This window comes from Camelus bactrianus, chromosome 7 (assembly GCF_048773025.1).
Source record: "Camelus bactrianus isolate YW-2024 breed Bactrian camel chromosome 7, ASM4877302v1, whole genome shotgun sequence".
Classification (NCBI taxonomy): Eukaryota; Metazoa; Chordata; class Mammalia; order Artiodactyla; family Camelidae; genus Camelus; species Camelus bactrianus.
This window is the reverse complement of record NC_133545.1, coordinates 60,563,439-60,584,187: the sequence shown is the minus strand read 5'-3', so window position 1 is coordinate 60,584,187 and position 20,749 is coordinate 60,563,439. Positions and strand designations below refer to the sequence as shown.

General features: G+C 36.1%; 1 protein-coding gene across 9 annotated transcripts in view; it reads left to right on the top strand.

The window, feature by feature from the left end:
- PPP1R9A (protein phosphatase 1 regulatory subunit 9A) overlaps positions 1 to 20,749 on the top strand; it is a 261,326-nt gene that overhangs the window by 183,725 nt on the left and 56,852 nt on the right. For all 9 annotated transcript variants that reach the window (XM_010972537.3, XM_010972521.3, XM_045508665.2 and 6 more), the window contains one exon: positions 15,795 to 15,950. In XM_010972537.3, the coding sequence (XP_010970839.1) occupies positions 15,795 to 15,950 (156 nt within the window). The remainder of the gene's footprint in view (positions 1 to 15,794; positions 15,951 to 20,749) is intronic.

Here is a 20,749-nt window from a genome sequence, read left to right as displayed (position 1 = left end):
CTGCACCAAAATCTTCTTTCTGCATGTAACCCCCCCTCCCAAAAAAGCGTATTTCATTTCTTGAAAACCTTTGGGACCTTAGAAATAGCAACCTAGTGACTCACATTGACATGATTTCTTTTTAGTCATAACTGAATAAACATGTAATAGAAACAGAATAGTTGAAATGGCCTAAATTTAGATGCCAAGATCAATAATACATAGATAACCATCTTTTCCTGCCCATTGTATATTAACTTAAAAATAGCCTTCCGTCATAGAACTACATTTTCATCAGCAGGAAAAACTAAATGGTGACCTGACCAAGGACTGCTGTCCTAAAGCTGCCTTATTATGCAGATTTGCCAGCTCTGATAAGGGCTCCATTAATTTTAAATTGATATTGATGCTAGTAAGGGTGGTAGTAAAAACTCTTAATCGTTTTTTAGAATTCAACTTCCTAAAGGGTTTTTTTAAATTATTTTATTGACATAGAATACGTTGTGTAGCTCTTAAGTGTATAATTTGATAATTTTATCACTGTGTATCCATATTTCAGATATTAAAATCAACATTAATGAGAAATAATTTGGATACAATAAAATGCACCAATTTCAAATGTGTTCAGGTTAACAGTTTCATGAATAATTACCACCAACCACAATTAAGATATAGAACACTTTCAGTACCTCAAAAATAGTTCCCTTATAGAAGTTTGCAGTCACTCTGAACCCAAAAAAACCATTCAGTCTGTTTTCTGACAGTATAATTTGTTCAATTCTAGAATGTCATTTGAATGGAATTATAAAGTTACATACCTTTTAATGTCTGGCTTCTTTCCTATCTCTATCATAATGTCATATTTATCCTAAGTGTTCTCTATATTATGACTATACTGTAATTGGTATTGCTTTAGGTTACGGTAGGCAAATCCCAGGGCCCACCCAAAGTGGCTGTCTAATTGGCAAACTCCATCTTAAAGCTAGAGCCCCATGGGCTACCCTGATCTATAAGGTGAAAATAAACCTAGTCTTCCACCTGAGGGACCTCATGGGAAATTGCCATTGTCAAACCTTGGTGCTGAATGGAAGGGAAGAAAAAAAATTTTTCTCTGAGAAATTATGATCACAGCAGCCTGATCATTATTGCTGTCTTTTACAAGGGAAAAAAAAGCATATACTTTCTTGAGGCGTTCAGCTGCAGTCAAAGCCTAAATGAAAGTTAAAGTTTCAAGAAGGAGAAGCTTACAATTTCAGAGTACAAAACTCACAGGAAAATAAATCACCATGGGTAACAAACAGCAGAAGAGGGAAGAAAGGAGAAGGGAAGGGAGAAAGAAAGAAAAAAGGAAATAAAGATAAGATCCAAGATTTTATCAATTATGCCAAACTGGAACAAATCCCTCCAGTCGCATATTATATATTTCGGAAGACAAAAATGGAAGTAGTACAGCTCTGACACGAGGCATACAGTAAAACCTTGAGAGTGTGAATGTATGAAGTAATGAGGTATACAGCCTTTGTACCAAAACCAAATAATGAAGAATGAGGAGATGAATAGGCTTATCCTATTTATAAAAATAATGCAAAAAAATCCTTAACAAAATGCTAGCAAACTGTAACCAATAACATAACAGAGATACCAAGCTGAGTTTAGCCAATAAAGCAAACATGATTTAACATTATAAAATCAGTTACTAATTGCATCTGACGTTGTCCTGGAAGACAGGAAGGAGAAATAAAAGAAATAAATTGTAAAGGAAGAAATAAAACTCTTATTATTCACAGGTGATGTGTCTGTCTATTTAAAAAACCTCAAACATACTTACAGATAAATTATTAGAAATAATATAAGATTTTAGCAAATTAGCTAGATATAAAATTAACATAAAATATAACATCTATTGCAATGTGTCTACATAGAGAAAATATAATTTACAAGTTACTTATTTTGGTAAAGGCAAGAACTTGCCTAACAAATTTAGGCATGACCTCAGTGGAGAAAAATTAATTTTATTGAAATATATTAAAGAAAACTTATGGAAAAGGCAAAGAAACCTCTTGTTCATGGATTAGAAAACTCAGTAGTTTGCTTAATTGAGTATTTTCTCTGAGTTGATTTATACATTTGGTACAAGTCCAGTAGAAATAATTCTAAGGAATTTTTTAATGGAAAAAATGTTAAGCTGTTGCTAAAATATATATGAAGGAACAATGCACCAGAAATAATCATGACATCTCATGCCTTAAGAAAGAGGTATTTATTATTAAACTGTAGCAATTTAGACCCTGGAGCAAAAGAATGGACAAATTGGTCAGAGAGCTCAGAAACAGGCCCTCACATACATGAAAATTTGATTTGTGATGTAGATTATACTCTAGATGAGTTGAGAAATATTAGGCTTTTTAATTAAGGAAATATGGTGAGATTGCAATCCTCATCTCAAAAGTTCACTCCAGGTGAATTAACTACTCAAATATGAAAAGCAAAACTATAAAATTTAGAAGACAGTGTAGAAGAGTATCTTTATGACCTCAGTGTAGGAAAGGGATAGACTGGGATTTTAAAATTGTAGAATAGATAAACAAGATTATACTGTATAGCACAGGGAAATATACACGAAATGGTTTCTTATACTTAAGAAAGCAAAACCATAAAGGAAAGGATTGAGAAAATTGAGTACATTAAGATTAAGAACTTCTGTTCAGCCAAAAAAAAAAAAAAAAGGCTTTGTGAAAGCATAAAGACAAACCAGAATCCATAAGAAAATATTTGAAAAATAAATTACTGAAAGAGAATTACGTAGAAAGTACTTCTGTGAGCCAATGAGGAAAGACTACATTTGGGCTATTGGCTTGAATAGGAGAAGAAATTTCAGTGACTAGTGAACACATGAGAAGATGCCCAACCATATTAGTAGTCAAAATATAAAAACTAAAAACCCAAATGAAATACTATTTCCTACCCACTAAATTGATTTGAATTGGATACTTTAAGTTTTGATAGGGATGTGGAAAAAGGAACTCTTATTTTCTGCAACAGAAATATAAATTGGCCTATTCACTTTGAAAAATAATTCGGCATTATCTAGTGAAGTTGGCTCAACAATTCTATTTCTGACTAACTACCTTAGTAAAATTCTTAAATACGTGAGGTTCAAGACATGTATAATACTGTTCTTGTAGTAGAAAAGAATTGGATACAGCTGACATCTCTGTCACCATGAGAATGGGTAAATATATTGTAGTCTATTCCTACAGTGGAATGATATACAGAAGTTGTTTCTGCAATCCACAAAAATTAGTGGAATCTCGATACATTTTTAGTAATACAAAAATATGGTAAAACTAAAGAAAAACTAAGAATGATAAAATTCATCAGAATTATTCTGAAGATCAAGTGGCTGAAACGGAATCAAGGAGGCATACACAGAGGATTATAATTAAAATGTAGTACCACTGCTCCTTTCTTAAACTAGATTGTTAGTCATTGGTGGTGATTGTGTCATTATGCATTATAATTTTTGTATGTTTCAAAAATACTCTTTATGTCAACTCAGTATTTAATGAAAAATTAAAATCTGCCACGCACAATTACTTATATATAAGTTATGTGGGTATAAAATGAATATGACATGGTTCCTGATCTCCAAGGACTTAGAAAATGATTTGATAGTCTGTGTCATCTCATAGTACTCCTTTAAAATTACAGATTTCTCCACTCAGCCTCATACCTGCTGAAACAGAATATGCATTGTAGATGGCCTGTGGTTATAGGAGTTTGTAGTACAGGTTAGGTACAGCCACAGCTGGAGTTGTCCAGTTTAAAGGCAGCAGCAAATCTGATGTAAAGACCTTTGAGTCCTGGTATTGCAGACACTGCAAGATGAAATTGCTGCCACGAATCACCAGATAGCCATAATGAGAAAAGGAGTAGAATTATTTCCCCTCAAAGGAAATTGTAAGTAAATTGTATTTATTATTAATCCATAGATAATCCATAGAAATACCATCAATGATGTTTTTTTGTTTTACTTTTTTGTTTACTAAAAATTCTGTAACTATAACTTCTAGTTCTGTTTGATAATCTGTTAGCATTTTTGTAATCATATGAGCCAGTTTTTCTGTGAATATACCGTATTTTCCAAGATTCAATTAGTTGTATAATTAAAGAATTATTAAAATAATAATAACTTGTGCCACTTTGGTTAGTGTAGTTGTTCTCTTCTGCAGATTAAAGATTCAGGGAAATACAAATCTCTTAGTCTCTTCCCACAGTTCTGCTGGCATCAGAATAAGTGCTTCATTGTTTCCTTGGCAAGTAAAATGAAACTCAAGGAAGGCTGCCAGTTTGAAACTGCAGTGTGACATTTGAATTACAGAGGCCTACTTTGGCCTGTTGACTGTTTAGTTCTGGATCTCAGTGGGAAAAATAAGGATCACTGGTTCCCTCCTCTTATAGAATATATTTATCAGAGACTTAAAGACAATGGCACTAATGTCTCAGTAAGTAGCTATCTTTTATTAAGAAGAATTGAATTAGGAATGTTGAGTCATGGAAAAATATCGTTTATACTCCCAAGAAGCTTGCTATTTTGCTGTGGAAACAATAAATATATACGGTAAAGAATTTAAATCATTTCCAAGGCAATCTGTCAAAAGGCCAGATAACCATAGTGTAAAAGAATCATTGCAATGAAGGACATATAGAAGTAAAAGCATGAATTTGAAATTTGTGGTTTCAATTTTTATTTGCAAGAAGTTATTTGTTGTTATTTATTTGTTTTCTGTCACCAAGAAGCTGGGTCAGTATTGGGTGTGCTCAAGTAATAAAAAGACCAGTTTAACTGCAGAGCAGAATATTAGAAAAAATTGTTGGAAAGTCTTTGAAAAGGTAAATTGAATAATATTGTAGGGGCTTTATCAGTCAGCTGAATTTCTAGACATTTTTTCCATTAAATAGTAATTGGGAAATAATTCTCCCAAGGCTCTCACATTTCTGAAGCATTGACTACCTTTTGTTCTGGACTACCTGTTCAAGTGTTTATGTAGTGAACAGTTTTGAAAGGTAGAGGTAGACTTTCCATCTCAAGCAAGGACAGTAATACCTACTGACTGTTATAAAAGATGTAGGTAATCAGGCATGTGTAGGTCTCTCTCCTGACATGCCTACCTGTGCCAGTATCCTCTGGCCCTCTTCTCATCATTCTTTGGAAATTGTGGCTTGAAGTACCAGCACAAAAAATCATGATACCCCAGTATTAACTAGTATGAAGACCTATTCTGGGTTAAAGGAAGGTCTTGACCCTATTGAGAAGATAGTTGCAGGGTTACATACCTACACTGAGCTTGGAAGGAAGGAATTTGTAATTGTCATAGTCAGAAGCCTGGTAAATCCTTAGAACTTTGGCTGGTTCACTGCGGAGATCATGGGGCAAGGGACATAATGCTCATTAATAAGAAATAGCAACAGTTGAGCTACCTTTTGACTCAACCCCTCCTGTAGTTTATCATGCCTACTTTAGATTCACTCACACAGTAAAATGTCTCAGAGTTTTTTGCAGTGAGTCTTGTCTACTATGAGGAAATATTGGACCTGTTAGGGAGATTTCTTTCAGATAGACAAACTCCTGTGGGAAACCATAGATAAGTATTTGGGTCCTAACTGGTCTATAATGCTGATACAGGTAACCCACTGGAGAATAAGAAACTGTCCCCAAACAATCTAAATAAGTTTTTACGGTCAGCTTCACTACTTGGAAAATTTCTCCATCCCTTGTGTTCAGCCAGACTTACGATTGGGCTCCAGATTGAGCTGGACTCCAGAAGAGAATCCCTGTTGTAGGAGTCAAGGGTAAGGTGCTGAGTCAGAAACTCCCCAGAGCTGAGCTGGCTGTGTCAGTAGTGATGGCTCATCTAATACCGGGCTTTAGGTGGACCATAGACTTTGGAAGTTTGGTTAAAACGTAACCAGCACACTGCTCAAAACTGAAGATGAACTATTACTTATTACATGAAATTGAGTTACTGAATTCAGTTGAACAGTTGGAAATGAATTATTATAGCACCTTATTATAGGCACAGACCTTCTCTTTGCCTCTAGGCCCCTCTCTCTCCCCTGACCTCAGCTGCTTTAAGGAGAAAGATGACCAGGGGCAGGCTGAGATGGATCTCTTTGTCTTCCAGAGAGACCAAATGCTATATGAACCCTTTGAACATGGTGGGAAACTTTGGGAGGGAAACACTCAAACTTGATGGTTCTGTGGATACTGACTCCATAAATCACCATGTCACGTGATCCCATAGTGAGAAAGGATATTCCAATTCAGCTGATGTGGTTTGGGCAGAGTCTGAAGCAGGAAGGGAAGCTAAAATGACCTTTAAAGGGTTAATGGAACCCTTTGGACAGATGGAATGTAATGCTGTTACGGCTTCCATTGGTAAATTTGTAGTGGATTTGTTCTGAATGCCTGCACTTTTTCGTCCCATTCATGCCAGTGGAGATTCTCCCATTCAGACTGCCACGTGTAGAGCAATGATAGTAGGATATATAGATCACGCTCCCCGTTTTCTCCCAGGTCTTCCAGCACAAACAATTATAGAGTCCCATGAAGAGAAGTGTGAATCACAGTTTATTTAAACACTTAATGGCTACCAGAATACTCAGGCCATTTCCCATCACAAAACTGCATGCCTGATTCTGCAACCAAGAAAGGGGGAATGGGGCAGCTATTAACCTTCCACTAAGCTCTTATGGAAACTGAAACTGAGGGCTTGACCCGTGGAGACCTTGTCACTCTGTGGCCTCATATTCTCAGTCTGAGTTACATAGGTCAGCTTGTTTTCACTGACCAATAAGGTTGGAAGGGCCCAACGAATCTTGCTTGTCAAATGGAAATGATAGATTCAAGAAAGCTGCTAGGCTGGCCCAGCAGCATCATAGATTTAAGTGAACAAGTAGCAGTTTTTTTATTTTGGGTAAACTTTCTCTGCTACTACACCTCCTGAAACAAGGCCTCTAGATAGATCAGTGAAGCCTTCGTTTCATAGAGATTTTCTTAAATGCCTGGACTGGTTTCACTGATGGTTCAGCTAAGCTGCCCAATTCTGCCTGCTAGGCTTTCCAACCTTAGCAGCAGCTCTGCAGCCCCCAAAATGGACATGGTCACCTTGCTCAGTGGGCAGAACTCAAGGTCGTACTTATAACTCTGGCCAGTACTTTCCTTGATGAACCTTGTTACATTTTTACTGATTTTTGAGCTGTTATCAATGACCTGTTTGGTCTGTCACTTGGAAAATTACAGACGGACAGATTAAAGTTTGGAATAGCAAACTGTAGAAACAAATTATGGCAATTGATCAAACTCTTAGGGCTGTTCATGTAGCTGCACCTTAGGGGTGGTTGTAATTGGCCTTCATATATTTAAAGAAACACCATAATTATTAGATCATGTAGCTCTAAGATGACAGTAGTGATCCCTCCAAAATGCAGCTATTCTTGGTTACTTAGGGTTGCTTTCCTGGGGGTTGCTGACTGACTGATATGCATTCTACAGGCAATTATTCTTAGGTTTGGACTCATTTAATTAGATAAGGTGATTCAAAATGTTCTGGACTTTAGGTGATGGGATCAGTGACACCAGCTCAATCCTGGAAGGCATTCAGATCAGCCTCAGCTTGTTGGCCAGGGTTGTTATGAACGACAGAATTGCCCTAACCCCAGATTTTCTCCTTGTGGTCCAATGCCTAGCCTGTGTGACCACTGATTCTTCATGCTATACCTAGATTAATACCTTAGGCAAAGTGGAAAACTCAGTAAAGTAGCTTAAGGAGAAATCTACTTGGATTTCTAAGGTAGACTCTGATGGTTTATGGAATTTGTTTAGCCAGTAGGGTCTGAAAGCCTAGGGAATATGGTTGATCTGCAAGTTGGACTCATTCTGCTGCTTGGAGTTCTTGTAATAGTAGGTGTGTGTGTGTTTATTTTTTTTATTGAAGTATGGTCTGTTTACAGCGTTGTCAGTTTCCTGTGTACAGCATAATGCTTCAGTCATACATGAACATATGTATATTCGTTTTCATATTCTTTTTCACCATAAGTTACTACAAGATATTAAATATAGTTCCCTGTGCTATACAGTATGAACTTGTTGTTTATCTGTAGCTTTAATTATATGCTGAAAGATAGACTGAATAGATTTGTCCTGGCAACCCTGGGCAACACTGATCAGTGTAGTCAAGGGAATGTCATACTCATGGGAAAATTCCTCAGATGCCAAAATCGTGTAGAAATAAGGGTGGATATTGTTGAGAGACAGTTCCCCCATGGGTCCCTCATTTCTCTGCATGTCTTGTGAGCAGAGACACTAATGGCCTTTGTTTCAAATTATTTTTCAATAATATTTGTATAGTGACCAGGTATGGAAAATAGAGATAGTGTCTCTCGTTAGGGCAGGTGACAGACTTGCTTACTGCTCATTACAAAAAATTTGGGTTTCCCAAGCTCAGAATTCTTAACAAAAGATTTTATGGTTACACTCTGCTTCATTTTTAGACCATAGCAAATCCTGAATTTGAATACTGTTTGGAAGCCATTTCTTAATTTGAGAATCAAGACTTTCAGAACCAGGAAGTCTTCATTCCCTTCTGTTTGACAGTCCTCTCAAATGATCTGTATTCATCAGATTTTACTGTAAGCAGCAGGAGGAAATCGGGCAGCACCTTCAACACTGTTTGGAAATCTGCTTAGCTAGTTCAGTCAGTTCACTCTGGATATTTCATTCTCCTTACAGAAGGAGATAATGTCACTAAGCTTTCTCCACTACAAACAAGGATTCCCCCTTCCAGATTTCCATTTACAGTCTGTTCAAGGCATACTCTTCAAAATCTTCCCAGCCTTCATTCACTGCCTGTTTCCAAAGCCACTTCCCTGTTTGTTTATATTTCTTATGGCAGTACCCCTGTCTCTTGCTGTATAACAAATTACCACCAAAACTTAGCAACTTATAATAAGAAATATTTACACATTACAATATCTGTAGGTCAGTTTAGCTGGATGCCTCTGACTTGAGATCTCTCACTAGGCTGAAAATGAGGTTTCAGCCAGAGCTACAGTCATATAAATGCTCACCTGGGGGAAGATCTGCTTCCAAGCTCACTCGCAGCTGTTGGCAGGACACAGAAGATCCACTTCCAAGCTCCCTCATGTGACTTTTGGCAGGCCTCAGGTCCTTGCTGGCTGTTGGCCAGAAACATCAGTTCCTTGTGATGTGAGCCTCTCCATAGGGCCACATACAACATAGTGGCTTGTTTCTCAAGAACAAGAGGACAAAAGAGATGCCAGTCACAGTCTTTTTGTAAACAAATCTCAGAAGTGACATCCCATCACTTTTGTTGTATTCTAGTTATTAGAAGGGAGTCTCTAGATCCAGCCCACATTCAAGGGGAAGACATTATATGAGAGCATGATTACCCAGAAAAAAGGGATCTTAAGGGGTCATTTTAGAGCCTCCGTATCATAGTGGTAAATAGTCTCTGCTTTTGAGGAGTACACTTTTGAAAAGGAAGGGTGGAGCGTAAACTAAGGAGCTTTAAAATTCTGTAAAATTAAATTCTAATTTATGAATAGTCTACCTCAATTGTTAGAAAATTTTAAGAAGTGAAAGGTGAGTTTGAATTGTTATAAAAGATTTTATAGGTGAATCTTAAATCTCTCTGATCAGAATTTTAGGAAGAATAATTTGTCAGCAGTATTACCAGCGACCTGAGGGCAGAGAACACTAGAGGCCATATCTGTAATCTAGATAGAGATGTTTAGATGTTTCTTGATTTGGTGACTAGACAGTAAGAATGAAGCAAGATATCAGAAAATATTCTGAGAACAAGAAAATGTTAAATGACTTTATAAACGATGAGAAAAATGAATACCTTGGACCAGCTATCATGCTGGACGTTTTACATATTTTATTTCTTTGAATCCTCTCAGTACCCTATTGGAGATTGGTATCTTTTGTACTACTTTATAGGAGGAGGAGATCATAGAAGAGACAAGCTAAATGACTTGTCTGCTATCCTACAACTGTGACATTGTTTTTTCTCCTCTGGGGCCCTGGTCTCTCAGTGGCATTGTCCCAGAGAAACCAGGGATGTTGAAAATAAATGTAGTCAAAAGTCATAAAGTCATCTGGTCATTTAGCATATCCTAGGCAAGTGATGAATACGTTGAATATATCACTACTGGAAATTCTCCCAACACCCTTACGAAGAAGGTGCTGATATCCCCGGTGACATCAAAAGAGACTGAGTGGCCTAATGTGACAAAACCAGGACACACAGAAGTCAACTGATAGAAAATGGAAAAAGAGAAGAGGGTGCTTTTGCTGAAAGCCATCTGGATGGTTGGCACAGGTTTAGGAATTTTAAACATTGAAGTGTTAGTTTGAGGTCTTTCTCCTCCAGAGAAAAAGCAACTCTCTTCTATTCTCCCACAGAACTGAGTCTGAAAATATATATAACCAAATTCAATTCCAGTAAACAAATTCCAACAAAAACTGCATAATTAAGGCTATTTTTATGATTAGCACCATTTAGTTTCCCTGAATTTACCAGAGCAAACATTGCTACAGCAAAAATTACTGCTAATGGTTGAACCTAACAACAAGAGAAAATCCCCAAAAGGGTCATTTAGGCCCCAGCTGCAGCTGTGCTTCACTATATTTCTTACTTGAAAGCTGAGAATTAACAGGAAAATCAGGCTCTGCTATGCTGTGCAGATGTGGCTAAAACTGTATTAATTTATTCAGCAAACATTTGTTCAGTGCCTACAATATGCCAAGCAGTGTGCTGGCCACACTGGGAGAACAGGGAGAGATTATACCTGGCACTCTGAAGGAGCTTAGAGTGAGAAGAAGTTGTTGGGAGGAGGCAGATACAGGAACAGCCAAGTGTTACGAGTGATGTTAAGGCATGTCATGGAAACATAGAGGAGTGGATTAGAAGAGCCTTAAGGCAGCAGCTTCACAGGATGTGCTAAGTAGATGGATACTCATCTTGGACCACTGCAGCAGGAGGGGGGTCGAAAAGCTAGAACAGAAGCCTGGAAGTTTTCTTGGCCTTCAGTAAAAGCTGGTACCTACTCCAAAACTGGGAATACAAGAAGAGCAAGTTTAGGGAAAGGAATGGTTTTACTTCAGAAATGACCATTTTGCTTATAACGTCTTCTAGGATATTATATTTATGAAACCAAAAGTTAGCAAATGTCTGGTTACACGATACAGATTTGGTGAAGCTGTAGCATATTGCTGTTGTAGTCTGAGTACCAGCAGTGATCTTGTGTTAACACTCTATAGCCACCATCTAAGTTAATCTCATGACAACCTTGTTATACTAAGGAACTATTTTTATCCTTACTTTATAGATGCGGAAACTGAAACTTAGATCTGAAAGCTAACTTTTCCACCATCAAGAGCTGGGACTTGAACCCAGGCCTAAATGACTTCAAAACCATGATTGTTTAATTGTTCTCCACTTAACTCACCACCAGGACAGATACTGTCTGTTCCTTCTGCAAACCCATTCTGAGATCTACAGCCCTGCTGAATATTCAGGGCTCTAATCTGTCTACACACTTCTGCTTCCAGCAGAACCACCTGAAAGGGCAGAACTTGTCAGCTGCACTTATTATTGCAATTATTTACTTTAATAAAATATTGTATGCTCTGATGGAATATGAGTATAAAGGATGTTGTGTCTATGAAAACAAGATAAAATGCTTTATGAAGAATCCGTAAAGACTGGTATCTCAAGAAAATTAGATGTGAGAAGGAAATGTAAAAAAGACAAACCATAAAACCCTAGAGGAATTTTGCCTTGCAAGTATCTTTTTCGTCCATTTTAAAACACTGTATTAATTCTATAGATTATATGCACTGGTCTGGTTTATGTAAGAAAGAGTGCATGAAACATCAGTCAGCGTACCTGGAAGCCAAACGTTTTATATGAGACTTCTGTGCACTTGCCCAGGGTGAGCATGTCATGAGAGAAAAGAAAGGACAAAAACTTTGGAGCTCACTGCAGGCAGGTGCAAGTCTTCAAAGAGAACCGAATGATAATGTTCAAAGAAGTGGAGGGTGAATCTCAACACAACAGGATTATGCACCAGGGTTTTTGGTTGGTGAAAAATAAAAGGAATGTATTTCCATCTTTTTTTCAGCAAAGCTTTAGGTCTGTATAGTGCAAGCAGCCTCAGAGAGAAAAGAGCGTGGGCTTTAAAAGATGTTGGATGTGTAGCTTCAGCAACATGTCTAATTGACCTGGGTACAGTCTCTGAGCCTCAGTTTCCTCAAATTACCATGGCATGGTAATACCTGTATCAGACAGTTTTTAAGGAATGTACAGTGTTGGGCACATAGTAAGTTACCAGATAATTACTATTCTTTTTTTTTTTACCCTTTTTAGGGGGCTATTTAGAAGAACTATTCTTGCCTCATTTAAATTGTATTTACAGGTTGGGACAAAGAACTTTCAAAAGTCTCTGTTTACTTGAAAGATACTGAATCTTTCCAGAATGAAGAGACAAAAAGAGAAGGATCCAGATAACAATGGAAATACTTTGTTGTAGCAATATTTTTTGTACAACATTGCCCATCTTCCTCTGTGAATGTTAGATTCAATCCAATTTAATTTTGAGACCTATGAAATTCTGCTAACATATCATTCCATGTAATTTATTTTATTTGCAGATTAACCATCAAAGTAATGTCCAAGAAAAAAGAATCAGAAGAACATATATTCTAAATCTACTAAATGTAAAATTTTAACCTCTGGATACTTATGAGGGTCTGTAGTAAATGCATCATTTATTCTAAAGCCTACTTAGGATGGGGATGGTAAAAGATCAGCAAGAGAGAATGGAACAGAAAGTTTCTAAACACTCTATCCAAAGCCTCCAGTAAATAATAAGTAGAATTAAGACAATGAAAGACACATATTGTCCTCAGGATGCTTTAAAGTCTAATTAGAAAGAGAAAACATTACTAAATGGAAAGATGAAATGAAAGATACAAAGAATTTTAGCAGAATTGCAGGTAATTTGGGTATCGAGAAGGAGAGAGACTGGAGAAGTAAAAAATAAAATAATCAAAAGAATTCTGAATAACTTAAATTTATGGAGATAGTTTTGATAACTCAAATGGATAACAAAGCTAGAATTATGCTTAGAAGTAAGAATTACTTATATTGTATATACCCTAAGCCTATTTTCATTATAAGGAGTGTTAAAAACTGTGACAGAATACTACCTTCTTAGCAAACGACTTTGCAGTGCATTTTCTTGATGTTCCTGAAAACCTCCTTAGCAGGTTATAAATATTACCAAGTAAATGCAGTTGCCATTCTTGGATTTTTAAAAAATATTTCTTAAGATCCTATTATATGTCAGGCCCCTTCCTAGGCACATATTTATATTCATTCCCTTAGATATGGTGAAGAGGTATTTATTTTCAAGCTGGCAAAGGAAAATCATCAAATTATTGGTTTCAACTCTTACGTTTCAAATGTGCTACATTGTCATCAGATTTTACCTTAAGATTTTATTGTCATTCATGTTATTATCAAATTGATTCGATATAGAAGTGAATTTTGTACCCCTGGCATATGCCTTCGTAATAAAGGCATGGCTTTGCTGCTAGTTAAAAACAGCACATAGTTTTGTATCTCTAAATGGAAACATTCAGCAAAGTGTCTTGAGATTGTATACTTGCCAGCCTTGCTACATTCCTGTTAACATCACTGGGATTTATAAAGTACCCATTAGTTATAAATATATATATATTTATATATATATATTTGAGATGAATTAATTTACAGAATATCACCAAAAAAAAATATACCAAGTCTGGAATCAGAGTCCTTTTAAGATTTGTAGGATCTAATCATACCAGCAAATGGAAGCGATCTGGAACCAACCAGCCCCCACTGTTCAGCTACCTTCCCCTGCCAGTGCCAAAGGCACTCAGAATGGTGTTTACAGTTTAGACATATTCATACTGGTTCCTAAGGACTCCTAGGGTTCCAGGTACTGAGGAGCTATACAGGATCAAGATGGAGGCCATCTGCCTCTTTCCCTTTTGGTCAAGGCATCTCTGATTATATTTGGGGGGAAAGGGAGTTCTAACTAATGTATAACCAGTTTGGAAAATCACTGCTCTGTATGAAATATCCTGAGCTCACTCCTAAACACAGAAGCCCCCAGAATCACAGTCTTCATGGTAATAGTCTCCATGTGGGGAAGAAGAGTCTGAGGATGCTGAGGATCCTTTGTTCATCACGGTCAATGGCCCCCAAATTCCTTAGTAGAAATTGTGTCTACTTCTGGGCACCGCAGTTTAAGAGAAATGTGGAGAACTTGGAGAGAAGTCAGAGTCCAGGCACAGAGACAATTACAGAGAATAAGACCTATGAGGAAACTAGAATTATTTTACTTTGAAAAAGAGAAGTTGGATTGGCAATTTGGTAATGGTCTTCCAGAGATTAGGAATTATGGCATTGAGGTTAATGACTGGATTTCCTTCATGTGCAAACAGTCAAGGAAATACAGTTTCAGCTTTAGCAAGAAGAATATAGTGTAGAACCAAAAGAAAAAGTAGCAACCAGATGTTTAGCCTCTTTAATCAAAGGAATAGATCACCCAGTACACTATTTATGAAAATTTTTAAAGGCAATATGAATTCCTCTGTGTTATGTATTAAATGTAATTCTACCTGAAAGAACAGGGATGAATTAAATGAACTTTGTTTTCCAACCCTGTGAATCAGTGATGTATCTTTAAATTATATCATAAGGTATAGAGTTCAAACAATTACTTTGAGTTACAGTGTTATAGCCTGATGCTGCCAGGAGAGAAGCTACTTTCTAATAATGTTAAGGAAGTGAGGAGTGAGGAGGAATATTTATTCCAGGGGTCATGAACTCAGATACCTACAGGGGCCTGCGGGTATCATGAGGGCATGAAGCTAGCAACAGAGAATGATGGAGTTAAGGAAGCTGTCATGTATTAGAAAGTCCACGACCCACGTATAGGGGCAGCCACTGCTGACTCTGGCCAGTTGTTATGTCATAATGTGCCTATGTCCAGCAGATCTTTGGCTTTCTTAAGAAAAACTGGAAATCTAGAATCTTAGGTGAAAAAATTTTTAACAGTGACAAAATGCTGAGATTTATCAAAGTAGTACTGTACAGGCAAAGCGTACACCTGTGTTGGCTGTATGTTGGAAAACTTCGGTTTAACCTTTAGGTCACTAGTTAACCACCACATTAGTTTACCAAAAAAAAAAAAAAAAAGCCGATCTGATTGAACCCTAAAGCTTAGGAGAATTAATCTCCTCTACCTTTGTAAGGCTTAATTAAGGTCCGTTCCAACTCTGTGAATCTTTTGATCTCCCCTTCCTCCTTCCCCACTTCTCCTTATTGGATGACTTATTCATTACAGGTGGTGGGAATTTAAAGGAATTACTTATTTCTCTTAGCAACATAAGTATCAAATATTTAGATTGAAAATAACTTTTCTTTACCAAAGATACTGCTGAGGCTGTTAGACTTTTAGAAATGCACTTAAATACAGCATAAATGTGTCACTTTGGATCTTTGAACTAACGTTTGTTTATAACATTGGCTGCATGAGGCATGCTTGACTTAAAAGCCTACTTACCCTTTTACCATTTGGTGTCATAGTTTATTTCTCTTTTATAAAATATTTTAAAATAAACCACCTCCACCTGGGTAAGGACAGCTAGATTTCTGAAATCCCCTTCCTTTCAGACAGGAGACTATGCCACAGATGAAGAGGAGGATGAGGTAGGACCTATTCTTCCTGGTGGTGACATGGCCATTGAAGTCTTTGAGCTGCCTGAGAATGAGGACATGTTTTCCCCATCAGACCTGGACACAAGCAAGCTCAGTCACAAGTTCAAAGAGGTAGGTTGCTAAGCTGCAAAATATTTTTCTATAGCTGTCCATTTCATTTAATTAAGCATATGCTTTTGTTTGAAAAGTATATTAAGAATAATCATTTTTCAAAAGAAATCCTTTTAATAAAAGATTGTCTTGAATCTCATTGAATTTCAAGACAAAAGTTAAATAGATCTCATTCCATAATCATTAGTTTAAATGCTTATTTGTCATAGTGACAGTCTATAACTTGTCATTTCCATAATTTCAAGCTGTAGTTTAAAGGTGCAGCTTTCGTGACAAGTTGAGGTTTTATTTTTAAAATTTGATAAAAGTTTCCAGACCTGGTGATAAGCTTTCCTCGAAGGCAGTGATTTCTAAGGTTTGTTTTTTTTTCCCCCAACATAGACAAGGTTCCAACAGGAATTAGATGATATACCCAAGTGGTTTAATTGAAGAAAGTTTAATAAATGAACTTTGAACAGAGTTAACAGAACTACCAAGGGATGGTGCAGTACACAGGGACCGGCAGTAGCCGGAAGCTGTTACCATCCTTTGGCTTAATGGGTAAAGAGGGAGGGAGATTACCTTTTTTGAAGGAGGGCCATTCAATGTCTGCAGCTTTGTAAGATGCAGCCACTGCTAAAAACTGTAGCCTGAGGGCAAGGGTGATAATTTACCAAGACCCTTCTCTCCTGCTGCTGAAGCATGCCATCCGTCTGACCCACCTGACCCACGCAGGGGAGCCTGAGAGGGCGAATGCAGACAGCCACATAGACTCTTCTTCCAAATTAACTTCTCAGAACCCCAGCATGTGAAACAGCAACAGTGATGAGCGGGTCCCCAGGCATTTTATTCTTCATTGTTTTATGCATCATCCTTCATTGTTGAAGACAAGTATGTCATTATTTACAACCTGTCCACAATAAACCTAAAGTACGGAGACTTGAAAACCACTGTTCTGTGGTTGCAAGTCTCTTAGGGACTTGACCACTTGGAAAAAATATTCTCCTATTCATGAGAAACAAGGTTGATAATTGCAGATTTCTAATTTCTAATTTTATTTATAATTTCCAATTTTGATGTATTATAAATAGGTCAATTCTGTATGTTCTGATGTTATACCTAATATGCCTAATATATCGACTTACCTTTTTAATTCCCTGTGACAAATTTATATTTGTGAAACCAGTGTCAAGGTGAATGTACTTTTCAAATAAGTTTTTATTAAATAAAATAACTTATGTTCATTATAGAGTTTTGTAAAATACAGATTTCTATAAATGCCAAGACAGTATTAATTATCCCAATATTATGTTATTTGGAATTATATGATATATACTGTTAAATTCCTAGTCGTGATACTTAAAATTGTATTATTAGGATTTTCCCATGTCATCAAATATTTTTCCATAAATAATGCTTATTCATTGTTTCATCTTATGGACCTTTTATAATTTACTTAATTCCTTGTTTTGGAACATTTCCTTTGTTTCCATGTCTTTTTAAATTATTAAAAATAATATTGCAGTAAATATTGAAACAAATTCTCTTAGGAACTATTAGATCAAAAAATGTGAATATTCTGGGGACTTGTACTTAATGCCACGTTGCCACCAGAATGGCTTTTCTTGGTGATATAGAAATTTATGTCACCTAGTGTGTTGAGAGTGCCCATTTCTCTTCCATGTATTATTATTAGTCACGTTGAACCATTTCCATTTATATAGTTCATAGAGTCCTTGAGGCAAAACACATGGGTTTTTCATATGATTTATGATTATTCCTCATTCTAAATCAGATACAAACATCTTGGTGGCAATGAAGTCTACTATTATTATTGGTCAGAGTTCCCTTACAGTAGAAGTAGCAATGCCTTAGGATCACTTCTTAAAAAGACTTTCTGGATTAACTGATATTTTCAAAGAGCAATTCAGAAAAAGAAAGTTCTTCTGCAGGAAGTGGCTGGTGGGAGGACGTGGTGTAATCTAGGTACCTGTTTCTCTGTGGCTCTGATTTGGCCCAAGAATACATATTATCTAGAAGAGTAGATGAACTGTTTGTTCTTTAAGAAATCTTCCTTGAATATTAAAACTCTCAATCCAGCTTTGAGGCAGTGAGGACAAGGTTGTGTAGCCTGGCAGAATCATATTATGTAGCTCTTCCGTGTTGCCAGGTTAAGTATGACCTCCACTCCTTGGTAGATAATTGAGCGGGAAGGATGGTACACATTCTTTTATGGAAGCTAAAGAACCCCCCAAAGCAGAAATAGTATGTGGAAGGTTATATCCTCCATTTTCTGAATTGAGCCAAGAACTCAGTTCTCCATAAATAATTGTTTCAGGGGGACACCATTATGTAGATAGCTGCATGATCTAGACCAGGGGTTGGCAAACTATGGCCCACTGGCCAAATCTGGCCTACTGCCCTTTTTTTTGGTAAATAAAGTTTTATTCACACATAGCCATGGACATCCATTTATTTATTGTTTGTGGCTTCTTTCATGCTACAGCAGTAGAGTAGTTGCACAGAGATCATATGGCCTCCAAATCCTAAATTATTTGCTGTCTAGTCTTTTACAGTAAATGGTTGCTGACCTTGGTATAGGCTGCTGCATGATCTGGACCCTTTCTGTATATCATTTCTCATTGCTTTTTAGCCTGAGTAACCAAATCTGTTGTTTTAATTTTGGCTCTTAAGAACTGACAGTTTGTCACCACCTCTAAAGCAGGTAAATACCACACCATTTCTCTTCTAATTCTTTTATTCTCCTTTATTTTGTATTTAACATACGAACATATTCATTTCTTTAGGAGATTGCCACTGCTTATCAACTGTGTGGCACTCTGTCACAGCATTTATGTCTTGTACTCTGTCACCATCAGTGTACAAGCAATTTGTTCATGTGATTAGCATACATGCCCAGATACTGTATAGTGCTAGATATTTTTCACAGGATTATGCACAAAACCTGGAGTGAAAGTGGAAGATGATTTTGTTTTGGACTGTGTAGAAAGTCTTGTATTACAGAGGCTTCTCATAAATATCTTATTTCAAGTAAAAGTACTTGCTATACTATTATGTATCTTTATATTTTATGTAGCTACTAGACTCTAAGCTCTTCTGTATTTGCTGAATATTGTATCCATGGGCTGCACAGTTCTTGGTATACAGTTAGTAGTTAAATCTTTGGTGAGTGAATGGTATCAAGCATATCCTGGAATTTGTTGTATAATACAAGCCAGCTACCTAATTTAATTTTCCTAAGTGGTTGCCAAGATGGCTAACACTTTTATTAAATGCTCATTTACCCCTTCCGTCTGGTTGAGGTGGCATTATTACCTACAGTATTTGTGTCATTACACTCTGGACTGCTCCTGGCCTTCATATTCTGTTCCTTTTCTCATTCTTTGGTGCAGTATTGTTAGAATATATATAAAACATTGGTGGAATAAATCAGATCCTTCTAACTCTTCTCTTCAGAAATTCCTTTACTTTTCAACTTGTTCAAGAAAACATTTGAATCACTTTAATTCCCTGAAAAAAAGTATTTGCATTTTTGTAATTACATTAAACTAGTATATTAACTTGCAGAAAACTGGCATGTTTATCACATTGACTCATAATCTGAGTTTATGGAATATATCTGTTTAATTCAAGTCTTCTTTTCTGACCCTCTCTAAAATTTTATAATCCCCTCTATTATATGTGTTCACCTGTAAGTAATAGGAAATCTTAACTAGAGTGGATTAATCAAGAGTTGCCACAAAGTTATATTAGCTCCAATATAAGTAAAGAAGTTTTGTCTATTTTTTGATTTTCAGAAATGACTTATAAAAGAGACTTAATGACTTGCTTAAGATCAAAATCTCTATTCCCTGAAAGTTTATTATTACTCAGCTTAAAAAATCTGTACCTTTGTGGAGGAAGATTTTAAATACTTTTTGATAGCTATTACTCTTTCCAAGTTTTCAAGTTTTTCTTGGGCCAATTTTGGTATTTCGCATTTCTCAAGAAATTTATTTCCTCTAGGCATTCATATTTATTAACTTATATTTTTTGATACAGTTTTTAAATACTGAAGTCTTTAATATCTATAGTTACCTTTTTATTCTTTTCCTTGAGTATTTTCAATTTTTTCTTAGTTGTGTTTTCTAGAATTTTTATATATCATGTTAGCTTTCATTTCTGTTTTTTCTTTTTGAATTAAAAATACTTATTTTATTATTTCCTACCAATATCTTTATTTTCCCCCCTTTTCTTTTTCTTTTTTGGTATTAATCAGTTACACTTAGTACATTTTTTTGATAACTTTTGCATTCTGATAAGTGTATTTAAAGCTATAATTTTTTCTGAATATTGCTTTAGCTACATGTCACAATTTTTTACATTTAGAATGCCACTGCCAAAACTTCTTTTGGGATTCCCTCTTTAACACAAGGATTATTTAGTGGTGTATTTTACTTTCCAAACATATCAACTTAATTTTGCTCTCCTTTTGTTTTTAGGTTCTAATTTTATCACACTCTGTTCAGAAAACATATGGTAGCTATTTAGAATTCTCATGACTTCTTTTGTAGCTTAATTCATAAACAGTTGTATTTAAGTATCCCTCATGTATGCAAAAAGCACAGGTATTCTGTGCTTGGGTATGAAATTTCTGTGAGTGTTAAATTTATATAAAAAAGATTAATATTACAAACACACATGTCTTCTCTGTAGCATGGTTTAGATTTTGTCTGCTTGATATACTAATTCTGAAAAGCATATGTTAAAATGGGAAGCTACAGTTATTCCTTTCTTCCTATAATTCTGTCAGTTGTAGT